Below are 13,813 nucleotides of genomic sequence, written 5' to 3' on the forward strand. Positions count from 1 at the left end.
TATATGAACTCTATGCTCTAGAACCATGGCTCTATGAACATCTGAATAGTATTTGGAATTCACAGGGACAGAGTCATATTAGTGGTAGTCAGGAGTATACCTCGCTCATTTCAAAATTCAACACAAATGCTTTGACTATGTGAGGGCTCTCCCAATACAAATGCTAGCATTCCCCCTGTCCTTTGCCATCTCTTTGGTATACACTTTGGAAATTTTCAGTATCTATGTATGTGGATTGGTATATGCTCCCAGACTTTATAAGCTCCTTGAGGACAGATACTGTAATTTTTTTTACTATCCATGGAATCTTTCTCAGTCCATTAGACACTGGAGAAATTTAAGAAATATGGAATTTAAATTACATTGGATGAAAAAACAAAACAATGTGTTCTTTAAATGCGTGTTGCTATTGGCATAATCAACAAGCATTTGTGCAATGCATACTATGTTCTAAGCACTACATTTTTTTTTGCTGTTATACATACTTCTGATTGAATATTTTGACAAAGTTCACACTTAATATAACATACCAAACCTTAATATAACTTTACCATTTCAGAAATCTCCCAAAACAAATGCAGGAAATTTGAATGAAGTAGTGAAAGGTTCAGATGGCTTGAAAGAAATTTCCTAATTTATTTAGTGGAATTACCAAAATTGATTTAATTATCAGTGTTACCAGCAAAGCAAACATCTTGTTGGGTTAATCAAGTAAAGGTAATTGTATACCCCAAAGCAAATCTGATTTCAAGAAATCAAGAGTGAATCACCAATTTTTTTAGTCCTATGTTGCTCACTTAAAAAAGGAATGTTGAAGTCATAAGTGCTTGGATTCAGATCCTGTCTCTGAAACTTACTATCTATGGGCAAGTAGTGTACAATGTTCTCCTGGTTCTGCTCCCTTCACTCAACATCAGGTTATATAAGTCTTTCTAGGTTATTCTGAAGTCCATCTTCTCCTCATTTCTTATAGCACAAGAGTATTCCATTACATTCATGTACCACAACTTGTTCAGCCATTCCCCAATTGATGAGCATCCTCTTGATTTCCAATTCTTTGCTGTCACAAAAAGGTGCTAAAACATTTTGGGACATACTGGTCCTTTTCCCACTTGTATGATCTCTTTGGGATACAGCCCTTTATATAGTATTGCAGGATCAAAGGGTACACACCTTGGGGGTGGAGTCAAGATGGCAGCATGAAAACAAGGGCTTGCTTGAGCTCTCACCCAAATCCCTCCAAATCCCTGTAAAAATGACTGTAAACAAATTCTAGAGCAATAGAACCCATGAAATAACATAGGGAAACAAGTCTCCTGCCCAAGATGGCCTGAATGGTCTCTGGGAAGGGTCTATAGCACTGAGCTGGGAGCAGAGCACATCCCAGTCTGGGCCATGCCAAAAGAGGCCAGGTGTAATAGTAATTAAGGTGGGACTTTTTGCTGTTGACCTTTAATAATTCTGGCCTTTGTTGGATGGGGCAGATAAAGTGGGATGTTTTTGTATTTCTCAGCACCAAGACAGTTGGGAGCCACTGATTTGTATGTGATGTGATATTGGGGGTGAAGAACTTCTCCATGCCCAGCCTGGGTGAGGTCAGGGCCCTCCAGGTCCTGAACAAGATATATAAGAGTAAAGGGTAGTGTTCTCACTTGGAGCTCTGAGCCACGTGAGGAGTGGTGTGTGACTCTGGGATTCTAATGAGCTCCCAACTGTACACCCAGCTGTTGATAACGATGAATTGTATTTGGTCTGTAATTCAGGGTGCTGGTTTTTTTCCCCTGAACTGGATGGATGTTATCTGCATGCTGGATTAAAGTAAGATTGTTAACCCCTTAACATTGCTTTCCTTAAGTAAAGAAGATCAAAAGGACCTGTGCTGCCAACTTTCTGGGTGCTGGTTGTTGGTGGATCTTACACCCCCACAGAAGCTGTTAGCTGGATTGTTGATACAGAAGGCCTGAATCACTGGCATCTGTGGCAGTTTCCAGACTCCTCAACATACAAATGCCAAAGACAACTTGGCAGGTCGGTAGTAAAACTATTGGACCTAGGTGAGAGGAGTGTGCGGTCCGGCCCCAGCTCCAAAAAGGAGGAGATGGGTGCAGCTGCAGTGGTGGCTGCTTCTGAATCATCAGACCCACAGATAGTGAGAGGAATAAGACACCTCATGAGAACAGGGGTGCAGGTATCTTTTTTAGGCACTGAAGCAGTGTTCTCTTTCTTTGCCCTGATTAGATTTGAATCACATTCGTGGGTGGCAGTCCTTGAGAGAGGAGGACTGGTGGTATGGCAGAGCCTATGGTGGCTGTGGAGAAGAAGTCCTCTGTGTAGTTAAATGGCAGAAAGGAGTTCTTGCACTCACAGAGCAGAGCACAGACCTCAGAATAGAAGGAGCTCTGAAAAGAGCAGCTCAATAGCCCTGAAGCTTGGGGCAAAGCACTCTCTACTCTAGAAGCAATCATACCCAGAGAAGAACTCAAAAATCAAGTAATTCACTAGGAAAATGAGCAAGCAGCATAAAAGGAGTCAGAGTATGGAATCTTTCTTGGTGACAAAGAAGATTCAAACACACAGCCAGAAGAAGTCAACAAAGTCAAAGATCATACATCAAAAGCCTCCAAGAAAAATAAGAATTGGTCCCAGGCCATGGAAGAGTGCACAAACGATTAGAAAAATCAAGTAGGAGGAAAACTTGGGAAGAGAAATATGAGTGATAAAAGAAAATCATGAAAAAAAAGTGAACAGCTTGCTAAAGGGGACCGAAAAATACTGAAGAAAAACACCTTAAAAACAGACTAACTCAAATGGCAAATAGCTCCAAAAAGAAAATGAGAAGAACAATGCCTTATAAGGCAGAATTAGCCATGGAAAAGGAGGTTCAAAAGACCAATGAAGAAAATATCACCTTAACCTTAGATTGGAACAAGTGGAAGCCTGTGAGAAATCTGTGAGAAATCAAGAAATTATGAAACAGAACCAAAAGAATGAAAAAAAATGGAAGACAAAGGGACATAACTCAGTGAAAAACTACTGACCTGGAAAATAGATCCAGGAGAGAGAATTTTAAAATTACTGGACTATGTGAAAGCCATGATCAAAAAAAGAGCCTAGACATCATCTTTCAAGAAATTGTCAAGAAAAACTCTCCGGATATTCTGTAACCAGAGGGTAAAATAGAAATTGAAAGAATCAACGATCACCTCTTTAAAAAGATCCCCAAAAGAAAACTCCTAGGATTATTGTCACCAAATTACAGAGTTTCCAGGTCAAGGAGAAAATACTGCAAGGGGGCAAAAAGAAACCATTTGAGTATTGCGGAAACACAATCAGGATAATACTAGATCGTGCAGCTTCCACACTGAGTGATTGAAGGGCTTGATATATATGTGTGTGTATGTGTGTGTGTGTGTGTATGTGTGTATACATACATATATATATGTATATGTATGTATGTATGTATGTATATGCATATTCCCTTCAGCTACCCTAATACTGAGGTCTCATGAATCATACACATCATCTTTCCATGTAGGAATGTAAACAAAACAGTTCAACTTTAGTAAGTCCCTTGTGATTTCTGTTTCTTGTTTACCTTTTCATGCTTCTCTTGATTCTTGTGTTTGAAAGCGAAATTTTCTATTCAGCTCTGGTCTTTCCACTGAGAAAGCTTAAAAGTCCTCTATTGTCTTGAAAATCCATATTTTGCCTTGGAGCATGATACTCAGTTTTGCTGGTTAGGGGATTCTTGGTTTTAATCCTAGCGTCATTGACCTCTAGAGTATCATATCCCAATCCCTTCAATACTTTAATGTAGAAGCTGCTAGGTGTTGTGTTATTCTGATTGTGTTTCCACAATATTCAAATTGCTTCTTTCTGGCTGCTTGCATTGTTTTCTCCTTGACCTGGAAAAACTGAAATTTGGTCAAAATATTCCTAGGACTGTCTTTTTGGGATCTTTTTCAGGAGGCAATTGGTAGATTCTTTCAATTTCTATTTTACCTTCTGGCTCTAGAATATCAGGGCATTTCTCCTTGATAATTTCCTGAAAGTTGATATCTAGGCTCTTTTTTTGATCATGGATTTCAGGTAGTCCAATAAATTTTATATTATCTTTCCTGGATCTATTTTCCAAGTCAGTGATTTTCCCAATGAGGTATTTCACATTGTCTTCCACTTTTTCATTCCTTTGGTTCTGTTTTATAATATCTTGATTTCTCATAAAGTCACTAGCTTCCAGTTGCTCCAATTTCATTTTTAAGGTAGTATTTTCTTCAGTGGTCTTTTGGACCTCCTTTTCCATTTGGCTAATTCTGCCTTTCAAGGCATTCTTCTCCTCATTGACTTTTTGGAGCTCTTTTTGCCATTTGAGTTAGTCTATTTTGTAAGGTGTTGTTTTCTTCAGTATTTTTTTTCTGTATTTTTGGGGTATCCTTTAGCAAGTCATTGACTTGTTTTGTTGTGGTTTTCTCACATCCTTCTCATTTCTCTTCCCATTTTTTCTTCTACTTCTCTAACTTGCTTTTCCAAATCCTTTTTGAGCTCTTCAATGGCCTGAGACCAGTTCTTTTTTTTCTTGCAGGCTTTTGATGGAGGCTCTTTGACTTTGTTGACTTCATCTTTCTGTATGCTTTGGTCTTCTTTGTCACCAAAGAAAGATTCTAATGTCTGAGACTGCATCTGAGTCTGTTTTTGCTGCCTGGCCATGTTCCCAGCCAACTTACTTGACCCTTGAGTTTTTTATCAGGTTATGACTGCTTGTAGAGTAAAGAGTACTTTGTTCCAAGCTTGAAGGGATGCACTGTTGTTTTCAGAGCTATGCCTATACAGCCAGCTCTGCCACACCAGCACTCCTCCTTCTCTAAGAACCACCAAACTGGACCTGACTCAGATCCTAAGCAGGCTCTGCACTCCTGCTCCTATCTGCCACTTAATTTCTCCCACCAGGTGGGCCTGGGGCCAGAAGCAACTGCTTTTGTAGTTCTGTAGCTGTACAACCTCTGCTGCTCCTGGGGCGGTGGCTGAATGGTGAACTCCTTTTACTCCCTGCAGCTTTTACCACTAACTTTCTCTGTTGTCTTTGGTGTTTGTGGGTTGAGAAGTCTGGTAACTGGCACAGCTCACTGATTCAGGGTGCTGGGGCCTGTTCTGCCCAGCTCCTGGTCTGTTTGGTCCTGCCACCACCCAAGCTGTGCTCCACTCCCCACTGCTCCCAGGTCTGTGTGCGAATGACCTTACCCAGCAACCATCCAGGCTGTCTTGGGCTGGAGCCCTGCTTTCCTCCACTACTTTGTGGCTTCTGCAGTTCTTCTCTGTTATCTTTGGTGTTTGTGGGTTGAAAAGTCTGGTAACTGCCACAACTCATGGATTCAGGGTGCTAGGGCCTGTTCTGCCCAGCCCCTGGTCTGGTTGGTCCATGCAGCCCATGCTGGGATCCCCTCCCCTCCACTCCCAGCTCTATGCATGATAGACCTCACCCAGGGACCATCCAGGCTGTCCTGGGCTGGAGCCCTGCTTCACTCTGCTATTATGTGGGTTCTGATGTTCTAGAATTTGTTCTGAGCCATTTTTTATAGGTTTTTGGAGGGACTTGGCAGGGAGCTCAAGCAAGTCCCTGCTTTCCAGCCACCATCTTGGCTCTGCCCACCCCCCATATGGGTTTTCAATAAAATAGAAGAATTTCAAGCATTCTTGAAAAAAAAAACAGAGATGAGTAGCTAATTTGACTTTGAAATACAAGAATGAAGACAATCATGAAAAGGTAAATAGGAAAGAAAGAGAAGTCATAAGGTACTTACTAAAATGGAACTGTTTCGTTTACATTCCAAAATGGAAAGTTGATATTTGTCACTCATGAGACCTTTCCAAATATTAGGGTAGTTGAAGGTAATATGTCTCTCTCTCTCTCTCTCTCTCTCTCTCTCTCTCTCTCTCTTTCTCTCTCTCTACCTATCTACATATACGCATACACACACACACACACACACACACACACACACATACACACACACTATTACATATAAAGAGAAATTCCATTTGAATTTACTGTAGAGAATATAAAATATTTGAGACTACCTGCCAAAACAAATCCAGGACCTAAATGAACACAATTACAAAACACTTCACACAAATAAATGTATGTAAATAAATGAAAATAACATCAGTTCCTTGTGGTTAGGCTTAGGTAATATAATAAAATGAAAATTTTACCTAAATTAAATTAAATAAATCAAACTACCAAAGAATTGCTTTATAGAGCTAGAAAAAAATAATAACAAAATTCATCTGGAAGAACAAAAAGTCCAGAAAATCAAGGGAATTAATAAAAAGAAATGCTAAGGAAGGTGGCCTAGCCATACCAGATCTTAAACTGTATTATAAAGCAGTAATCATCAAAACTACTTGCTACTGGTTAAGAGATAGAGTAATGGTTCACTGGAATAGATTAGGTACACAAGACACTGTAGTCAATGATTATAGTAAACTACTGCTTGATAAACTCTAAGATTCCAATTTCTGGGATAGGAACTCACTATATCACAAGAACTGCTGGGAAAACTGGAAAATAGAATAGCAGAAACTAGGCACAGACCAATAATTTACATTGTACACCAAAACAAAGTCAAATTGGGTTCACGATTTAGATAAAAAGGATGATACTATAAGCAATTTGGAAGAGCAAGTAATAGCATACCTGTCAGATTTATGGAGAAGAAAATAATTTATGAGCAAATGAGAGACAGAGAGCATTAAAAAATACTACATGGATATTTTTGATTACATTAAATTGATTTTTTTTTTTGTAAAAACAAAGCCAATGCAACCAAGATTACGAGGGAAGCAGAAAATTGGGGAAAAAAATTTCCAACCAGTATCTCTGATAAAGTGCTCATTTCTAAAATATACAGGGAACTGAACCAAATTTATAGGAATATAGGTCATTCCTCGATTGATAAATGGTAAAAATATATGAATAAGCAGTTTTCAGAGGAAGAAATTAAAGATATATATAATCACATGAAAAAAAATGCTCTAAATCACTATTGATTAGACAAATGCAAATCAAAACTATTCTTAGGTACCACACCTCTCCTGTCAGATTGGCTAACACGACAAAACAGAAAAATGATAAATGCAGGAGAAGATGTGGGAAAATTGGAACATTGTTACATTGCTGGTGGAGTTGTGAACTGATCCAGCCATTCTGGAGAGCAGTTTGGAGCTATGCCTAAAGGGCTACAAAAATGTGTGTACTCTTTTTTTAATAAAATAATTTTTTGTTTTCAACTTTCATTTCCACAAGATTTGAGTTACAAATTTTCTCCTCATCTCAACCCTTCCCCCCACCCCAAGATGGCACTTATTCTGATTGCCCCTTTCCCTGGTCTGTCCTGCCTTCTATCACTCCATTTCCCCCGTTCTCCCCTTTCCTGTTGCTTTCTTGTATTGCAAGATAGATTTCTATACCCCAGTGCCTGTATATCTTATTTCCCATTTGCATGTAAAAAGCAATTTTAACATTCGTTTCAAAAACGAATTCCAAGTTCCAAATTCTCTCCCTTTTCCCTCCCCACCCACCCTCCTTCAGAAGGCAACCAATTAAATATAGGTTATGCATGTATCATTCTGTAAAATATTTCCAAAATCGTCATGTTGTGAAAGACTAACTATATTTCCCTCCATCCTATCCTGTCCACCTTTATTCAGGTGTCTCCTTTGACCCTGTCCTTTTCAAAAACGTTTACTTTTGACTATGTCCTCCCTCAATCTGCCCTACTTTCCTTCACCCCCTCCTTATCACCTTCCCCCTACTGTGCCATAGGGTTGGATACCCAAATGAGTGTGTACATTATTCCCTCCTTAAGCCAAATCTCATGAGATCAAGGTTTTTAATTTAATTTATTTTTTAAAGATATTATCCTTCCATTTTCAACTCACCATGTGCCTGCTGTCTACACACACACACACACACACACACACACAAACACACACACACACAGACACAGACACATGAATTTGATGATATAATATTATCTTTTTCTTGTGAGTGTGGTTGTTAATTTCATTAATACTTTGTATTTTCTCCTCCTATTCTGCATTATGAATTGTGATATCTGAGGGCAGGCCTTAAAAGAAATGATGTAATAACAAAGTACCAGGTATATACCTAATTTAAGATATTTGATATTATTACAAATATTTTAAAATATGAATCACAACAATAAAGCCAATCGGTAATTAGAGTTATCTGTTATAGAACTATTTTCCTCTCACTAGCTCACTATTATGAGAAAGCGTTGCACTATGGGTATTTTTCTACTGAATTGTAGAATAAAATAGAGTAGAATAGAATAGAATAGAATAGAGTAGAATTTCTGTGGAGGGCATAGATAATATATAAATGTAGATTACATCAAACAGGATCAAGTTGTAAGCAAAGTCAGCACATAGTTGCCATTGTGCCTATTACTATTCCCAGCTAAACAGATGATGTTAATATGATCCATTTTTTCTGGTTTCTTGTGCAAACAGTAACTGCCACTTAATTTTGAGAGTGAGATGAGTATTTAGGAACCAAGATGCATGTGGAATTGCCATGGAAACTGTAGTCACACTCAGCCAATGGGAAATTATCAACATGCTCCTATAACTTCACTTTACATCCAAAGTTTGTGATTTAAAACACCTGTTCTGTAGCATGTGATTCCTGTGATTTAATGGGGTTTTTCAGGCTGCAAATAGAATGTTTTTGTATCTATCTTTATTCAGGGGACCAGTCTTTTCAATCAATATTTCAATTTCTATGACACCTCTTCTCTTGTACCCAGTAACTTTTATAAGTGAAGTAAGCTGCCATTAGTATCTTACTTTTTTCCATGTTTTCCTCCCTCTTGGTAGCATTTTCCTCATAGTTTTAAGAGGAATTATGCTTAATTAATCTGATTTTTGTCACAACAATTTATCTCTATAAAGGTGCATTTGTAGCCCTAAGGTCTGTAGCACCTGCCAAGACCTGAATCATAGTTCTTAGAAGAATGTAGTATCTTACTTGTTCTGATCTCCCACTGACTTTCTTTTCTGGAAATCTAATCCCAGTGATATTCTGTATTCTCATCCAGATAAGAGGGAGAAGAAAACCTGTAGCAGGATTTTGTTCTCTCTCTCTCTCTCTCTCTCTCTCTCTCTCTCTCTCTCTCTCTCTCTCTCTCTCTCTCTCTCTCTCTCTGTCTTACAAAGTATTACCAGCATGTATTTTATCATTATTCTTCCCTCAATATCTAGCATCTATATTTATTAGCCTAGAAAGTCAGCAGGATAAGTAGTAAACTAGTTTTCTCACCAAATATATCATTAAATAAATTGAAATTCAAACCTTCTAACATGCACCTTCACTTGTGAAGTGAATGAAAATGTTTTAAATTGATTTTCTTTTTGTGTTTTATGTGAAATTTTTATTTTTTTAGTAGCCCTACAGATGTTTTTGCAAGACACATTAGCTTATTTACTATTTAGGGGTATTGTTATTGTAAAACTAAGTTATCTAACTTGATGGAAAGGTCTCAAGCTTTTAAATATCTAAGAAGATTCCAAAATGAATAACTTTCATTTAATCTAAAAGATGCCCAGAAAAGCTGGGGTGTGGGGGAACTTTCAGATTTTAATAATAATTATATATATATATATATATATATATATATATATAATTATGATATTTTTGTAAAGCAAGAATATTTTTCATTTTAATATTACTGCAAAAAATATAACACATAGCATGTAATCACTCTAAATTAAAAAAAATGTAAAGGAAACTAGAGCAACTATATGGGAGAAGTTTAAAATGGAAAATGTACAAATATATAAAAATCAAATAACTACAATTGCATTTGTTATAGAATTCATGGCAGTGAAGAACGGGAACTGTTTTTGTGTGTATTAATGACCCATTTAGCTATCTGAAACTGAATGATCATTGAGCACCGCCTCTGAGGCACAATGGAATGCATTACTACTCCAGTTTTACTTTCAGCAAAAAATGAATAATTTGATAGTTATAGAAAATAAACAAGTCAAAAACCTGCCTTTATATGTCTGGAACTAGGCCTACCTAACATGGGTGAATATATTAAGGCAAAGTGAAATGTGTGATTGATACACACCTCCCAAGAAGCCAGCCAAATGTCTTCTTTTAGAAAAGGGAAGAGAAAGGAATGTCTGGGAAAGGCAGGGAAAACAACAGAAGGGAAGAGAAAGGAAGAAAATGAAATAGAATATTAAGAAAAGGGAGTCCTCGAGGCGTCGGCGGTCGGCTGCCTTCTATTTTCTGTTGCTCCGCAGCCGTTGTGCGCGTGCGCGGACATGGCCTCCACCGAGTACACTCAGCAGGCTACACAAAGCTATGGGGCTTACCCTACCCAGCCTGGACAAGGCTATTCCCAACAGAGCAGTCAGCCCTATGGCCAAAAGAGCTACGGTGGTTATGGCCAATCAGCTGATACCTCAGGCTATGGTCAGAGCAGCTATGGCTCCTCCTATGGACAAACCCAGAACAGCTACGGTACTCCGTCAGCTCCTCAAGGATATGGTTCAACCAGTGGCTATGGCAGCGGCCAGGGTTCCCAGCCTTCTTATGGTCAGCAATCATCCTATCCTGGCTACAGCCAGCAGCCAGCCCCTAGTAGCACTTCAGGGAGCTATGGTAGCAGCTCCCAGAGCAGTGGCTATGGGCAGCCCCAGAGTGGGGGCTATGGTCAGCAGTCTGGCTAGGGTGGACAACAAAGCTCCTATGGACAGCAACAAAGCTCCTACAATCCCCCTCAGGGATAAGGCCAGAACCAGTATAACAGCAGCAGTGGGGGTAGCGGAGGGGGTGGTGGAGGTAGCTATGGCCAAGATCAGTCATCTATGAGTGGAAGTGGTGGCTATGGCAGTCAGGACCAGAGTGGAGGTGGTAGCAGCAGCAGCTATGGGGGTGGCCAGCAGGACCGAGGGGGAAGAGGACGGGGTGGCGGCAGTGGCGGCGGCGGCAGCAGCAGCAGTGGCGGCGGCGGCGGTGGCTACAACCGTAGCAGTGGTGGCTATGAGCCCAGAGGTCGTGGAGGTGGCCGTGGAGGCAGAGGTGGCATGGGCGGAAGTGACCGTGGTGGCTTCAATAAATTTGGTGAGCCCAGGGACCAAGGATCACGCCATGACTCTGAACAGGATAATTCTGATAATAACACCATCTTCGTCCAAGGCTTGGGTGAGAATGTTACCATTGAGTCGGTGGCAGATTACTTCAAGCAAATTGGCATTATTAAGACTAATAAGAAGACTGGGCAGGCTATGATCAACTTGTATACAGACAGAGAGACAGGAAAGCTGAAAGGAGAGGCTACAGTATCATTTGATGACCCCCCTTCTGCCAAGGCAGCCATTGATTGGTTTGATGGCAAAGATTTTTCTGGAAACCCCATTAAAGTCTCCTTTGCTACACGAAGAGCAGACTTTAACAGAGGCGGCGGCAATGGCCGTGGTGGCCGTGGGCGTGGAGGACCTATGGGCCGTGGAGGCTTTGGAGGTGGTGGCAGTGGTGGTGGTAGCCGAGGAGGATTCCCTAGTGGAGGGGGTGGTGGTGGAGGCCAGCAGCGAGCTGGTGACTGGAAGTGCCCTAATCCCATATGTGAGAATATGAACTTTCCTTGGAGGAACGAGTGTAACCAGTGTAAGGCACCTAAACCTGATGGACCTGGAGGGGGCCCTGGAGGTTCTCATATGGGGGGTAATTTCGGAGATGATTGGAGAGGTGGCAGAGGTGGTTATGACCGTGGAGGGTACCGAGGCAGAGGCGGGGACCGTGGGGGATTCCGAGGGGGCCGGGGTGGAGGGGACAGAGGTGGCTTTGGACCTGGCAAGATGGACTCAAGGGGTGAACACAGACAAGACAGACGGGAGAGGCCGTATCAGCCTGGCTCAGGCATCTCTGGACCATCTTTTCTTCCAGACCCTGCTGTTGGTCCCTTTATTTTGTAACCTTCCTACCCAGTTCCCTCTCCTTGTTTTGTGTCGGACTTTGTAACTGTAACCATGCCCCCAGCTCCCATTAAATGCCATTGTTTTAGTTAAAAAAAAAGAATATTAAGAAAGGGAAAAGAAAGGAAGGAAGGGGGTCAGAATAATTTTAATTATTTGGTATGTGTTTCTTCTATATTGCATTATGATCTATCTAACTTTTAGGGATAACAACAGTCAGAACAGCTATATTTCCCATATTATGTAGCTGAGGGCTTCTGGGAGCAATAACATATAGCACTTCACCAAGCACTTGCCTCACAGCAAGATTGTGATGGGTAATTTGTTTACATATCAAATAATGAAACAAAGATATCAAATGGTGTAAAAACCTTTTAAAATAACATAGCTAGTATAAAGAATAAGCTGGATTCAAACACAGACTTTTTATTTCACCTCTGGTGTTTGATGATACACAATGATTCCTTTTTCTGATGTAGAGATGTAACATTCATTCTTTTTTTAAGTGTTGAAAAGTTCACCTCTTTCAATCGTCCCATTTCTTTTTTTGGGACTTTTATTAAGATTTTTATTATCAGTTTCAACACTCAGTTCTGCATGATCCTAAGTTGCAGATTTTCTTACCCCCCCTCCCTGCCCACAAACTCCTCTCCCTCCCCAAGATGGCATGGAATCTGATATATCTTCTACATATAACTTCACATTGAGCTTATTTACACAATAGTAAACTTGCAAAGAAGAATTATTACCAATGGAATGAATCATGAGAAAGAAGAAACAAAACCAAACAAAAACAAAAACAAAAGAAGGAAAAAAAAAAAAACAAAAGAGAAAAAAAGGAGAGCAAACAGTTTGCCGCAATCTGAATTCAGTCCCCATAGTTCTTTTTCTGCATGTAGTTGTCTCTCTCCCTCATGAGTCCTTTGGAGTTGTCTTTAAACCTTGTATTGCTAAGAAGAGCTAAGTCTAAGCTAAGTCTATCAAGGTTAGTCATCACAGAATCCATATATCTGTGATTGTGTATAATGTTCTCCTAGTTCTGCTGTGTTCACTCAGCATTATATCAAGTATTTTTTTCCAAGTTATTATGAAGTCCATATCTTCCCCATTTCTTATAGCAAAGTAGTATTCCATCATATTCATATACCACAACTTGTTCAGCCATCCCCCAATTGATAGGCATCCCATTGATTTCCAATTCTTTGCTACTACAAAAAGAGCCACTATAAATATTTTTGTACATATGGATCCTTTTCTCACTTGTGTGAACGATCTCTTTGGGATACAACTCTAGAACTGGTATTGCTAGGTCAAAGGGTATGCACATTTATATAGCCCTTTGGGCATAGCTCCAAATTGCTCTCCAGAATGGCTGGATCAGTTCACAACTCCACCAGCAGTGTAACAATGTTCCAATTTTTCTGCATCCTCTCCAGCATTTATCATTTTCCTGTTTTGTTAGCAAAGCTGACAGGGGAGATATGGTATCTAAGAGTTGTTTTGATTTGCATTTCTCTAATCAGTAGTGATTTTGAGCATTTTTTCATGTGCCTAGAGATATCTTTAATTTCTTCCTCTGAAAACTGCCTGTTCATATCCTTGGACCATTTCTCAATTGTGGAATGACTTGTATTCATATAAGTTTTGCTCAGTTACCTATATATTTTAGAGATAAGGCCTTTATCAGAGACACTAGTTGTAAAGATTTTTTTTCCCAATTTTCTGCTTCCCTCCTAATCTTTGTTGCATTGGCTTTTTTATAAAAAACTTTTCAATTTAACATAATCAAAATTATCCATTTTGC

General features: G+C 39.7%; 1 protein-coding gene across 1 annotated transcript; it reads left to right on the forward strand.

Moving 5' to 3' along the window:
* Positions 1–10,300: 10,300 nt before the first annotated feature.
* Positions 10,301–12,109, forward strand: LOC118831287 (RNA-binding protein FUS-like). Its single transcript, XM_036738548.1, is given in 1 exon segment — positions 10,301–12,109. A coding segment is annotated over 1 exon segment (1,653 nt). The 5' UTR covers positions 10,301–10,356; the 3' UTR covers positions 12,010–12,109.
* Positions 12,110–13,813: the final 1,704 nt, after the last annotated feature.

The sequence above is a fragment of the Trichosurus vulpecula genome, chromosome 9 (assembly GCF_011100635.1).
Source record: "Trichosurus vulpecula isolate mTriVul1 chromosome 9, mTriVul1.pri, whole genome shotgun sequence".
Lineage (NCBI taxonomy): Eukaryota > Metazoa > Chordata > Mammalia > Diprotodontia > Phalangeridae > Trichosurus > Trichosurus vulpecula.